The sequence below is a fragment of the Chiloscyllium plagiosum genome, chromosome 21 (genome assembly GCF_004010195.1).
Source record: "Chiloscyllium plagiosum isolate BGI_BamShark_2017 chromosome 21, ASM401019v2, whole genome shotgun sequence".
In the NCBI taxonomy this organism is placed as follows: Eukaryota; Metazoa; Chordata; class Chondrichthyes; order Orectolobiformes; family Hemiscylliidae; genus Chiloscyllium; species Chiloscyllium plagiosum.
In genome coordinates, this window is record NC_057730.1 from 15,234,363 (window position 1) to 15,248,509 (window position 14,147).

At 41.6% G+C, this 14,147-nt stretch overlaps 1 protein-coding gene across 1 annotated transcript in view; it reads right to left on the reverse strand.

The window, feature by feature from the left end:
* Nucleotides 1–3,971: 3,971 nt before the first annotated feature.
* LOC122560561 (heparan sulfate glucosamine 3-O-sulfotransferase 3A1-like) overlaps nt 3,972–14,147 on the reverse strand; it is a 189,737-nt gene continuing 179,561 nt past the window's right edge. The window contains exon 2 of the mRNA XM_043711314.1: nt 3,972–7,131. Within this exon, the coding sequence (XP_043567249.1) occupies nt 6,513–7,131 (619 nt within the window). The 3' untranslated portion in view covers nt 3,972–6,512. The remainder of the gene's footprint in view (nt 7,132–14,147) is intronic.

The following is a 14,147-nucleotide window of genomic DNA, read 5'->3' on the forward strand; positions in this document are numbered from 1 at the left end:
GTTAATGGCATTTGGGTCTGGAATCATTGTAGACTAAACTAGGTAAGGATGACAGTTTCCTTCCCTAAAGGACATTAGTGAACCAGACGGGCTTTTTCCAACAATCAACAATAGTTTTATGAGCATCATTAGACTCTAAATTCCAGACCTTTTTTTATTTAATTCAAATTCCATCACCTGCCATGTCTCATGCTAAGTCCCCAGAATGTTGCATGGGTCTCTGGATTATTACTTAGTGATAATGCCACTAGGTCATTGTCTCCTGCTCTCATATAGTAGGGATAAACCATGCTTAATTAAGTCCATTCAAGAATGTGGAATATACAGTGAAATTGCAATGAGTCAATTGCTGAGAGAATAGGAATTCAATAGAAGGTGAAGACAGCTCTGTCATGAGAGAAAGACAACTGGTGGTGGTTTAACCTGAGGGTTACCATACGTTCAGGCAAGGGCAGAGGTTGAAGAGAAGTTCTTCATGGTTACCTCAACCAAGGGAAATAATTGAAGCAATGTTTTTGGTGTCACTCTATGTTACCAGCCAGCCATCCAACCAACTGAGTGTGCTAGTTGGACTCAATGTTCTCATGTGTACCAGCTTGGGTTCACACATTCATATGCTTGAAAGTCAGAATCAAAAATAGTTCCCTAATGACCCCTGTGCTACAAAGCAATTAAAAAGGCAACAGAATAGAAAAAGATTCTCTTGTATAATGTTGGAATTCAATCCTGACTGAAAGGTATTATAAGTGCAACCTTGAAAAACTAAGAATTGTGAAAATATTGCCACCTGCCAAGATCTATGCAATGGTAAACTCTCAGTTGCAACGTTTAATTATTTTTGCTTCACAAACAATTTTGCGACTGAACCAAAACCGAAAGAACTGTGGATGCTGGAAATCAGAAACACAAACAGAAATCTCAGCAGGTCTGGCACCATCTGTAGAGAGCAATCAGAGTTAATGTTTCGGGTGCAGTTCTGAGGAAGGTTCACTGAACCTGAAATGTTAACTCTGATTTCTCTCCACAGATGTTGGCAGACCAGCTGAGCTTTTCCAGCAATTTTTGTTTTTGTCTCAGGGACTGATTCATATATCTGTTTTTGTAACCTTCTAACTTTTTCAACGCACCTCTTATTCTCAGTGTGTGTGTGTGTGTGTTTGTGTATGTTTGTGTGTTTTCTCAGCCTTTCTTCTTGCGTGTAGCAATTAATAAATTCACTCTTTTTCTTAATTCAAGAAGCCTAGTTAAATTGGCTGCTTTTAAAACACAAGCTCATTTATGTCTGGGAGAGAAAGTTTTCACAATGAACGGGATCCCTTTTAACCTAGTTGCAAACAATTGAGGGAGTTAGTGAATAAAGAGCCAGTTCATCCGTCCTCACATGGGAATTCAAAGTTGAGGGCAACTCACCTGGATCTGTAACAAACTGGGGAACTTTGCTTCAAGGAAAGAATCAGGAAATTCAGCCCTTCAATAATAATCCAGCCTTATACCAACATCTAAAATATTACTCATCATAATCCTCCGAAAGTAGATATTTAAAGCTATTTGTTCTATGTTATGGCACCATAATCTTACCAGACCATAGAGCTACTGTCTCATCAGAGAGATGACTGATGATGGTTTATCTTGGAGGCCACCACACCTCAGGGAAGCGAAGATGTTAAGAAGGAGGGCCTTTCATGGTACACACAGCCAGTGTTAGGAATTGAACCCACACTATTGGCATCATACTACTGCACAAACCAACTGCCCAACAGGCTAAGCTAAACTGACCTCCATTTGTTCCATAATACATTGTTCACAGGCCAAAGATGCGATCCAAATATAAAATATGTCCCATCTTTTACAGTGTCCCTATTCTATTCCATGTTGTGCAACCTTTGGGCTGATATAATACCAGCAAGGACATCCCAAGAATTCAAATAGCCTGTACTAACAAGGGCTGATTCTGTAATGGTGGTAAGTGGAGCCAATTACTTTTCCTTCAGAACTGTTGAACTTCAAACACTAAAACTCCTGAAGGGTTCAAAACAATCTAATTATTTATTTTCAGTTGTGAATGCCTGAAAACTTAGCTTAAAATTCTACTGTCACAACATATGTTGTCCTTACTGGATGCTTGATACCTTTGACCTTTGCCCTGTAGATCTTAAAGTGCATACAAGTCAGGGAAACAAGATCCTGGCTTGTCCATTTTGAGAACAATGCACTGTCGTGGCAGCTGATCCTTCTGTACTTGCGCTTTTTTTAAATTGACTCTTAAAATACATTAAACACTCTGGACAATGGACAGAAAATGTTGTGAACACTAACACATAAGGATAAAACCCTGGCCAGTTCTATCTATTTACATGAATGGCCAGTTTTATGATATGTTATAGGATATCAGAAAATGTTACATGCTGAAGAAAAACTCCTTGTATGGAAAACATTAACTAGGAAAATTATACACTGTAAGCTATACCAAAAGGATAAGATTAAATTTTTTCCAATGTTAAATGGATTTTGCTTAGAAAAAAATCAATACTGTAAAAATATCCAAGAAAAGTTGCCAACAATTCTGTCCTACTTCAATTAGTCATTTCGAAAAAATCTTTTCTATTTCAATTTGATCTTAAGCTTAGCAGGATTCAATGAGCTAATTAAATGAAACTGGTCTATGTTGTGATTAGTTAAACTGGAGAAACTTCTGGGATCTGAAGTGTACCTAATGGAAGACGTCTGAATACATTTGTATTGGGTAAATGAAGCGATTTCCAACACTGTATCAAGTGGAAAGCTGGAGTTTGAGAAAGGAGCAAAGTATGGGCCTGTGTGTAGTAAATTAAACACAGGCATATCGTTTTGTATATAAAAATACCTAAAAAGCAAGTGTATGTTAAATTTACAAAATTTTCTCAATCTAGCAAAAATATCAACAGAATTGCTCCAAAGTTGCTGAGAGTTGAGAAGGTCTCGCTCTGCGTGTTACATAGCTATATCTTCTTTATAAAAAGCACAGTCTGACACTAGAAAATTAAGGAATTTGAGTATTAGTGGGAAAAACAATTTGTTGAAACTTTTTGCCTTGCTCTCATCAGGACATTTTGCAAGAAAAGAATTTCAAGAGGAAAATAACTGCCCCAGAAGAGAATGCTCATTGGTTGGGAAGTATACCCTAGAGGTATCACAATAGAGAATATACCCATTGATGCTAATTGACAGTTAACACACAGGCTTTGTCAAATTTTACAACCAGGCAGGTTCACTGGTTTTAAAAATGTGTTGCTGGAAAGGCGCAGCAGGTCAGGCAGCATCAAAGGAGAAGGAGAATCGACGTTTCGAGCACTATGCCCGAAACGTCGATTCTCCTTCTCCTTTGATGCTGCCTGACCTGCTGCGCCTTTCCAGCAACACATTTTTAAGCTCTGATCCCCAGCATCTGCAGTCCTCACTTTCTCCTAGGTTCACTGGTTGCCATGTAAGATGAACCAGTGAATGGCTGTCTCCTATATTGTTGAGTTGAAAGAGACATAGTGTGTTTACATATTCTGTCCATCTGCAGAGAACAGGGCCCTGTGTATAAATATATGAAACTTTCAGCATATGCCATTAGTGTGAGCCCAAGTGACCAAAACCTGATTGTCAGCATAATTTATCACACACTCAGGATAATCCAGAAAATGTTGCCCAACTGCAGAATGACATTGAAATTCAGACATTGTGTTGTGTAAATGCCAGCTGGTAATTTAGAGAATTATCACTTTAGAAACCAAATGATAGAAAATATGTTTTGTTTATAAAGACAAGAATAGTTTCTTCAGTCCATATATAACAATGGGAAAATATTACTTAGAATAACTTCTTATACATCATGGAGAGCAATGACTTGAGAGCCTTAATTATCTGGCCATCAGAAATAATTACTATATATATATAGGTTCAGTGTTAAGTAAACTGTACTAAAATAATGCAAGTCCACAAAAATGTAAGTAGTAAGCTTGGTGCAAAACATACAGGGACTTTAGTTGAACAAAATTATATTAGTTACTCTTAACCATACATTATGAATACAATAGGAAACTGTGTCAATGTCAATTAACAGTTTAAAGTATAAAAACCCACAAAGGAAAGCCAGCATTTTTTTAGGTTTGATACCTTTTGTCCATTGGCTTGTGACATGATGAAACATGTGAAAGGTTTCAACCCTAAATGTGTTTCACTAAGTGATTCTACTGACTGTAGCATTGAGGAGCAAAGTTATTGTTCATGAGGCCACGTTGTGTGGTTTGCTAGTCTGCTAGCAACAAGTACTTGGGCAGTTTACCATCTGCAAGTGGCTGCACTTGGGTTTGAAGATGAGAAAATTTAATACCAAGAAGATGCCTTTTATTCGTATCTGATCAAGATGAAAATGCATTGACAGAACATGCCTTTGTATTTAACCAAGTTTAAACCTGCTGTAGATTTGCAAGCTGGACATCTAACAGCATACCCACTGTCCATCGCTGCTCTGTATTCTTTGAGAAAACAGAGAAAGCTTGCTAAATAGCAAGTAAGCATTGTTATGGCAGAAGAGTTTGCATTTCACTGAAATTGGTCTTCCTGGGATTTTCTGTAATTGCAATGGATTTCAGCACTGAACTAAATTGGAGTCAGTTTACAGAAGGACAACAATACCCAAAGCAATGGGGCAATCTTTTCCCTACATTTATGGAGAGGAGGCGATAAGGTTGAAGCCACTTCCCCATGTTTGAGAAAGAAGGTACTGTACAAATCTATACTTGCGAAAAAAAAACTCCTTCACCTTAATATGGAGCTTGTATTTGAGTAATCTGACTGTGATTTTACTCAGTAGCACTCGGTAAAATTAAGCTGCTAACCTTTCAGAGTCCCAGCTTGTTTTCTTGTCTGATGTGCTGGATCAAGCTTTGGACTTTGAATTTGACACTGGTACTTGCTCAGGTCAGAGGAAACCAAATTAAATTCGGATTAATGTGTTCAAACTCTATTCACTTTTTCCAGAGCATTTAATGGATGCAATTGCCTTTCTCTAGTCTAACAAACATCATTAGATGATATCTGGTTGCCTGCCAATCTGTAACAATGAGCTTTCAATCAGTATAGTCAGACTCTATGTGAAAACATTAGGTGCAAAAAGTAAAATGCTGTAATTTTCTCTTCTTCAGTCTATGGACAGAAGAATTTAAGAATGAAATATACAGCTTAGCTGCAAATGTAGTGATTAAAACTGGGTCAATTTGAAACAGATATGATATTTTCTCCCCCAAAAAATCTACGGTTGCATGGGCAGCCCGGTGGCTCAGTGGTTAGCACTGCTGCCTCACAGTGCCAGGGATGATTCCAGCCACGGGCTACTGTCTTTATGGAGATTGCATTTTCTCCCTGTGTCTGCGTGGGTTTCCTCCCACGGTCCAAGATGTGCAGGTTAGGTGAATTGGCCATGCTAAATTGCCCATAATGTTAAGAGATATGTGGGGTAGATGTATTAGTCATGGGTGAATGTTGAGTTATAGGGTAGGAGAATGGTCTAGTTGGGTTACTCTTCAGAGGGTCGATGTGGACTTGTTGGGCCAAATGGCCTGTTTGCACACTGTAAGGATTCTATGATTCGAATTACAGACAATTTTGATTTCAAATACCATCTCGAACCATCCTAGACAACTGCAATTGATGCTATCCCACTGGTTAGTTGCTTCATAAATGGGTTTGTGCAGTCTAATCCTGACCAGTTAATTTGGTCTAGAGAGAGGCACGTTCTATCTTTTGCATGTGTTTTCATTGCTTGCTGTAATGTTAAACATGATCGCTTTTGCCAGGATCTCATAATGGAAAATACCAATGATGCAAAACGTGCTAAATATCAAACAGATTGAGAAAAAGTACTGCTACTAATTCGGTAGAATGAGCATACATGGGAAAATGGATAGGAACTAAGTTATTAAAACACCAAGCAATGGTGAATTCGGAAGCGATGCACATTTTACAGTTTATTATTTGATTGTGGTAAATCAATTTTGCCAGTGGGGGGACCAGATCTTGACATCTTCAAGAATGTTTGTTTGTCAGGGGCCAGTATTTAGTTCAACATGCTTCATAATAAATGCCACTTGCCTTGGACAACACCATGAATGCAAATAGAGGATCCCAAAATGATCCTTTTGTCAAAAAAAGCCGAGCATTATTGTTTATTCTGAATGTCACAACCACTGACAACTACTCCTCGTGTTGGACAGTTCTGGAGCCATAAAGGTCTTTCAGTTCGTTTCCAATACCGTCCAAGAATTGGGAGCAGTTACGGACTTTTCATTTCTAGGGGAATCCCTTCATTTGTATTTGCCATTTTTACGCCGTTCTTTTTAAGACGTCTGGCATGAGAGCTTCGACCTAAAGGTTCAGTGCATGCTCACAAAACAAATCGAGGCAAATCCAGCTGGACTTTACAGCACAAGGTTAAAAGTTGGTTGCTTTGGAAAGGCAATTAAGTGTTGTGCTTGACAAGTAGTGGTCTACTCCCAGCCAAAATCATGGCCTGTCATCTGGTAGAACTTCAGATTAAATGGCCTATAGAACTCTTTGAGCCGAAGAACAACATCCATGTCTATTTTGGGGTGAGTCCTTCCCTTCGATTTGCCGAGGCAGCGGGGCCTACTGCTACCCTCTGGCTTCTTCAGGCAAGGAAAGCCCTTGGTTTCATTAAAATAGAAGTGTTTGTCAGTAATGACTCTCTTAAGGCCCAAGAAGTCCTGCACACGGCCCATCTCGCCGGCTGGATCAGTCACGAGCCTCTCCCCGCTCACAAAGAGAATCTTGGACAGGGGGAAGTACTGAAGCCAGTTCTCCAGATGCTTAGCATAGATCCCAATGCGGATAGCACTCCACGACGTGTCGATGAGGCCCGTGCTCATGTTTTTGAACGTCAGCATTTGAAAGCTCGGGACTCCCGGATTCTTGGACAGTGTTTGTGTGTAGTCCGAAATAGCTCTGGTCACAGGGTTCCTGACCACCACAATCAGTTTGGTCTCTTTCGACATGGAAAAGATTCGCTTCGGGGCTTCCTTAGTGACAAAATAACTCGGGGTCTTCTCCATGGTGATCTGTCCTTCCAGAGTGCGAGGCATAAGGTTCCTGTGGAACAAAGAAGGAAACTAATTATCATTAAGCAATTCCCAATCAAGAGCGCAACACATCGCCTCATGTTCACATCAGTACCTGGGGATTCTGCCAAATGAATAGCAAGTGGAAGAATAAAAACCAATTAACAATTTTGTTATCATGTTTTCTCTCCCTTAAACTCTCATGCCCTCACACTCTCCTGATCTGACACCAATTTGGACTCCTTCACTTAATTCTGATAATTACACTGCTCAATACTAAATATATGATGGAGATGGTGTGATGATACTATAGCTTTAAGAGGTTATTTTTGTCTTGGCCTTTTTAAAAAAAGAGAGATTGAATGAGAGATGCCAAGAATAAACAGCTTGTGAGATGTTGGGGTATCATTTCTTCTTGAAAAGCTATAACAATAGGAGCAGCCTGAATGGGTGTGGTTGAGCACCCACAGAACCAGGACCTTTAGTTTAGCTTCCAGCAGAAGCTGCTGGGGTTGTGAAAATCTTCCACAGCTCTTTTTGCTACAGCTGAAAGCTGGAGTTCTCTCTCTCTCTCTCAGAATTGATTTTCTTTCCTCCTGGATTGGAGAACTGCATGTAAGAAAATTTGTGTTTTGAAATGGCCTTTTGCCAAGTGTGTGTTTATGGGGTGCTACTATATTGGCACAGTTAATTAGTATTGGGTACTGTACCTATTATTTTGTTACATTTTCCAATACTTACCCTAAATTCCTCTTTCTTTGGTTATATTTTTAACTGTTGTGTTTAAATAAATTGTGTTTTGCTTAACGCCAAGTAGTTTGACCATTTGAATTGCATTTGGAACACAGCATCTCACACTTACCTTTAAACTAACAAAACATTAGGGTCTAGACTACCTTCTTCATATATTTTAAGGGGGTCTGCTCTGGTCCATACAATGGTAACTACACACTGGCAAAGCCCAACTCACGTACATTTACCTGAACATCCCTTACTTCTGAAAACCATAGCTCTGCTCAAGAAAAACACATAGAATATCAAACTATTTTCTGGTCTGTTTGCGATCAGAACACAAAACAAGCCAGAGGGCCAGCTACACCAGGTTAAAGTAAAGGATAAAGCTCTTCCTTCTCCACAATGTGTATGCCTTAGGTTTGACTTGCATTTCCAATCCTTGTGTGTTTTGAGTGACATGGTCCTCTTTGTGGAGAGCTGGAGTCAGATTTTGACAAAATTATGTGGGAGCTGGAATGAGATGGCCCAAGCTCAATTCAGAGAAGCCTCAACAGAGACAGAATGAGAGACAGTAAGTGTGTATGTGTAAGTGTGTGAAAAAGACAAAGAGGGAGAGGAAATCCTAGAATCCCTACAGTGTAGAAGCAGACCATCGAGTCCACACCAACTCTTCTGAACAGCATTCCACCCAGTTCCACACCCCTACAAATATGCATTTACCATGGCTAACCAACCTCGTCTGCACATCCCTAGATACTATGGGCAATTTAACACTGTGTGTTAGCTTTTATTGGTAGAGGGATTGAGTTTTGGAGCCATGAGGTCATATTGCAGCTGTACAAACTCTGGTGCGGCCGCACTAGGAGTATTGCGTATAGTTCTGGTCGCCGCATTAAAGGAAGGATGTGGAAGCTTTGGAAAATGTGCAGAGGAGATTTACTGGGATGTTGCCTGGTATGGAGGGAAGGACTTATGAGGAAAGGCTGAGGGACTTGAGGCTGTTTTCGTCAGAGAAGAAGAAGGTTAAGAGGTGATTTAGTAGAGACATACAAGACGATCGGTGGATCAGATAGGGTGGACAGTGAGAGCCTTTTTTCTTGGATGGTGATGGCTAGCATGAGGGGACATAGCTTTAAATTGAGGGGTGATAGAAATAGGACAGAGGTTAGAGGTAGGTTCTTCTTCAGTGAGTAGGAGGGGCATGGAACGCCCTGCCTGCAACAGTAGTAGACTCGCCAACTTTAAGGGCATTTAAATGGTCATTGGATAAACATAGGTGTAGAGTGAAAGCATTTCTATAACGCTCGAAGCTGCCTGCGTGTCTGCGTTGTTTGATATCTAATCTCTAGTGGAAGTTTTATTAACATTAACAGCATGATGTTTATAGGGAAAAAAACTTGGATAAGGTTTGAGCATGAGAAAAGAGGTTATAATCACAATTATTACTTGTCTTCTGATGCAGAGAGTACCCAGATTTCACGCTGCCACCTCATTAATACTTGCCACGTGTAGCTAGTACCTGAATATGGAAGAATAGGAGCTAGGCTAGACCATTCAGCCCCTCCAGTCTGCTCATCCATCCTACTCCATCATGGCTGAGTTTCCACCACAATGCCAATTTCCTGCACCATCTCCATTTCCCTTTGTGACTTTAATATCCAGGAACCAATGTTCTCGGTCTCAAACGCTTTCATTGACAGAGATTCCACAGCTCTTTGGAATTCTTCACCGCAAAAGTTCACCATCCTCTGAAGAAATTCCACTTCCTCTCTGTCCTAAATGTCCCCAACCCAGCCCACAAGCCAGTGGAAACCTCCTTACATCTGTCCTGTATTGACTTTGTTGCTACTTGTTGGAGTGTTTGGAATGCGGTCAGCCAGGTGGATCTCAGAATAGGAGTTCCCTGATTAAGGTTGTTAGCCAAGGCTCCCTCTTTGGACTAGGGTGACAGATATAAACAGCAGTGTCAGGGATTCTGCTCCCTCTAGGAACTGGTTATGAGCTAACTGGATCAGTGCCATGTATATGCACATGTAAGTAAAGGATGTCTTGGTGATGGGATACCAGCCTTTGCGTAGGCACAACTCCTCTTTGTCAGAAAGCTTAAGGAAATTGGGCAGGTCCATAAGGACCCCGCCAACCTTTAGTGGTGTACCATCGAAAGCATTCTATACAAATGCATCATGGCTTGGTATGGCAACTGCCATGCCCAGCACATAAGAAACGACAGAGAGTTGTGAACACAGTCCAGTCCATGACGCAAACCAACCTCCCATCCATTGATTCCACATTCTGCTGCCACAGAAAGGCAGCCAATATCAAAGACCATTTCCCACCCCAGTTATAATCTCTTCCAACCTTTACTATTAGGCAGAAGATACAAAAGCTAAAACACACATACCAACCAGAACAGCTTCTTGCTTGCTGTTATTAGACTGCTGAATAGGCTTCTCAAATTTCAAACCTAATGTTGATCTCGCTCTTGGTGCACCTTCTCTGCAGCCGAAACATTGTATTCCTCACTCTGTTCTATCACCTGATGCTCTTTGGATGGTATGATCTGCCTGTACTGCACACAAAACAAAACTTTTCACTGTACCCAGGTATATGTGGCAATAATAAATCAAATTTTAAAAAAAGTTATGTCACTTGTAAAAACTATGTTTCCATGACAATAGATACAAACAGGAGTACACTACTTCGCCCCTTGAGCCTGTCTCAGCCGTTCACTAAGATCATGGCCAGTCTGCTTTCTCTCGTTCTTCTAAACTCGAAGGGCACGCCCATTCTCTTCAATCGGACCTCATAGAAGAAGCCAGTCTAGAAATCAGTCTGGTGAATCTTCATTGCACTGCCTCTGTGACAGGGTCTGAGGCAAGGAGGTCAAAACTGCACAGAGTGCTCCAGGTGTAGCTTCAATGCAGCTCTATGCTGTACATTCCTGATGAAGGGCTTATGCCTGAAACATCGGTTCCCCTGCTCCTCGGACACTGCCTGACCTGCAGTGCTTTTCCAGTGCCACACGTTTCTACTCTATGCAACTTCAGTCAAACATTTTTACGCCTGCACTCAAATCTTCTTGCAATAAAGGTCAGCAGATGATGTTCCTTCCTAACTGATGGCTGCATCTGAACGTTAGTTTCCACTGACTCATAAGCAAGACCACTCAGGTCCCTTCGGTCAGCAGCACATCCCGATCCCTCACCATTTCAGAAATGCTCTGTGTCCCTGTTTTTGCTGCTATTGTGAATAAGTTTGCACGTTATATTCTACCCACCACGTTCATGCCTGCTCACTCAGCCCATGAATCACTTGGAAATATTTTTGCGTCTACCTCTCCAACTCACATCCCCATCAACTTGTGTGTGTTAACAGCATTGACACTATGCACACATCACAAATTTGAGGAAGGGTAGGATCCACTCATGGCAATACACTGGACAATGAGCTTGGTGCTGGATACCAATATCTACTTCAGCACTCGGACTGTAAAGGGTGCTGCCACAGTGCTTCCCCCAAGGTACAAAGCCCTTCTCCTGCCACTGCGCTTGCTGCCGCCTGTCACTCAGTCCAGCCCAAGCTGAGACAGTGCAGTCTGAAACCGGGCGATTTCAGAACAGAGCTGTTCCAGGGCAAAATCTTCATCACACTCCACGGAACATCACTGTTTCACAGTGACTGAGATATCACCGAGTTAGTGCAGTGGAACAGGGAAAGGTATCTAGGAGATAGAAGCGAAGGGATGGTTTGTTAGGCTTACAGCATGCACGTTGACTTTTATGACAGTTGTGTGCCAGAGGAAGCTGTGGATACAGGTACAGTTACAAAATTTAAATGACATTTGGATAGGCACAGGAATAGGAAAGGTTTAGAGGCATATGAAGCAACTGGAACTAGTTTGGGAGACATGGTCAGCATGGACAGGTTAGACCAAAGAGTGTGTTTCCATGCTGTATGCCTCTGTCATAGAATCCCTACAGTGTTGAAGCAGGCCATTCAGCCCATCGAGTCCACACTGGCTCTCCAGACAGCATCCCTCTCAGACCCACCCTGCTGCCTCATCCCTGCATTTCCCACAGCTAACCCACCTAGCCTTCACATCCCTGGACACTATGGGCAATTTAGTCTTGCCCATCCAACTAACCTGCACATCTTCAGACTGTGGGAGGAAACGCACGCAGACACAGAGAGAATGTGCAAACTCCACACAGACATTTGCCTGAGGCTGGTATCGAGCCCAGGTCCCTGGAGCTGTGAGGCAGCAGTGCTAACCACTGAGTCACCCCACCATGGACACCACGATGATAAGTGACACTGAAGAGGAAGGTTTGTGACTGCTGGGGATTGAGGGATTGGGGCTGTGTTTACTGGTAAGTGAGCTGATAATTCACAGAAATTGGGGATAAATGCTGTTTAACTCTTAGTGAAGGAGGATTTTATTTAAAATACTGCAGTCTCACGTTGTCTTGCTTTAACATCCTATCTATCCATGCGATGTAGCCAGTTTATACTTGCCTAATACGGCTGAATAGAACAAAGGCATTAGCCAACATATCCATTCCCACTCATGGCAAGAAACCTCCAAAAAAAAATAACTTAGTAATTCCTTGTTTGCTGAGCCCCAGTATAATTTTTAATGAGCTGGTGCATAGACACCCTGAAATCTTCAAACCACTGAACAGCAGTCTCACAGAGCCTCACCCTTCCAATCTTCCCTCCCTTTCAGGAGGACCTGCCCTTGTGGGTTTGAGTGCAGTTAGGAATTCAGTGGCTTGGAGAAGCGGAGTACTCGTACTGTGGGAAATCTGTATTGGTATTCCAATGCAAAAAAGGAATTTAAATCCCTACTTCAAAATGTCATTCCTTGCACACAGTGATTGCTGACATTTCCTGGGACTGAGATAGAATTTAACGCACTTCCTATCTGGCACAACGTTTCAAGACACCTAATCATTTCCATTCCCCTGACTCCAGTCACTCCCTCCAAGTGAAATCAGGAATCTCAATGGCATCCCATTCAATCAGGAATCACACATACTTCTGGGGGTCTTAGAATTGCAAATTCCAAAAGCAATTGTTTTTATCTTTTTTTTAATTTGAAGCAATGAAGTGGATGATACTGACCTCGGTTTGTAAACTAAACCAGCTCTTTACTAAACATCTACATTAAACCACTTCCTCAGTGGGTGTGCAGAATAATGTGGACTGGTGTTTACAACAGATGCTCAGATTTTCCAACGGTCACGTTGTTCTTTTCATAATGTGGACGGGAGTCGGTCGGGAGCTGTGAAAAGTGTACTTCAGGAGACATTGCATTCCTAAGGGAGCCGTGATCAGAATCTCCCACCAGAAATGTGGAGCGGGGACACCAGTGGCCAGTGGGCCAGAGCAGGAGCGGGGCACTGGCCTGGAGTAGGAGTTTGGTAGAGACCATGTGAAGGCTCCCCTGTGCTGATCTGTTGCAGAGAAACTTAGGAGAGATAGGTAGAGACTGTGATGTTGTCTGTTTTAACTTTGCTTCTTGATTTTCTGACCCATGGTTGTAGCTGTAGTGTAACTTTTTTTTCCATTTCTTTATTCTGTAACTAAGGATTGTACCTAGGTACCTTTTTACCTAAGATGGTGCCTGCGTTGGTGACCTTGTTACACTAACTAATCTTATAACTGAAGAAAGTGTACCCAGATACCTTTATAACCACGATGGCACTGTAAGTGGCAACTTATAAACTTTTCACTATATTCATTTGCGTACATGTGACAATAAAGGTAATTCTAATGTAAGAATAAAGGAATGGGGTGGCAAGTAAAGTGATGACCAATCCTCAGAAAGTCAGGCCATATTATCCACATACCAGAGTAAGCTGGGGGAAGATTCCAGTATTTCCCCCAATGTTCCATGGTCCAACTTTAAAATTGAAACAAGATTTCCTGCTCCATTTCCAACGTGTTCTACTAAACGTGGAATGGACTGGTGGTACTTGAGGGAAACAAGCATCTAGTGTCTGCTGGCAATAACACACCACAGGGGAGCCATTCACACAACTTACTGAAGACCATGATGATGTATCAACAAGGACAATCTTCCCAAGGTCAATCCCACATTGGGACAAGCTGCCAAAGGAAACAGTCATGGCCCTATTAGCTGAAACATCCAAGATCCAGCTTCAGATTAATTTTCTTTACAAGTGACTTATTATCAGGACAATCATCTCAGTAGATCACATTTGGTTTAGCCAGCGCTACTCAGAAATGTCGACAGAATTTGGATAATAGTCCCCACTGCTGACACAACCCAAAGGTGAGGGTCAAGAG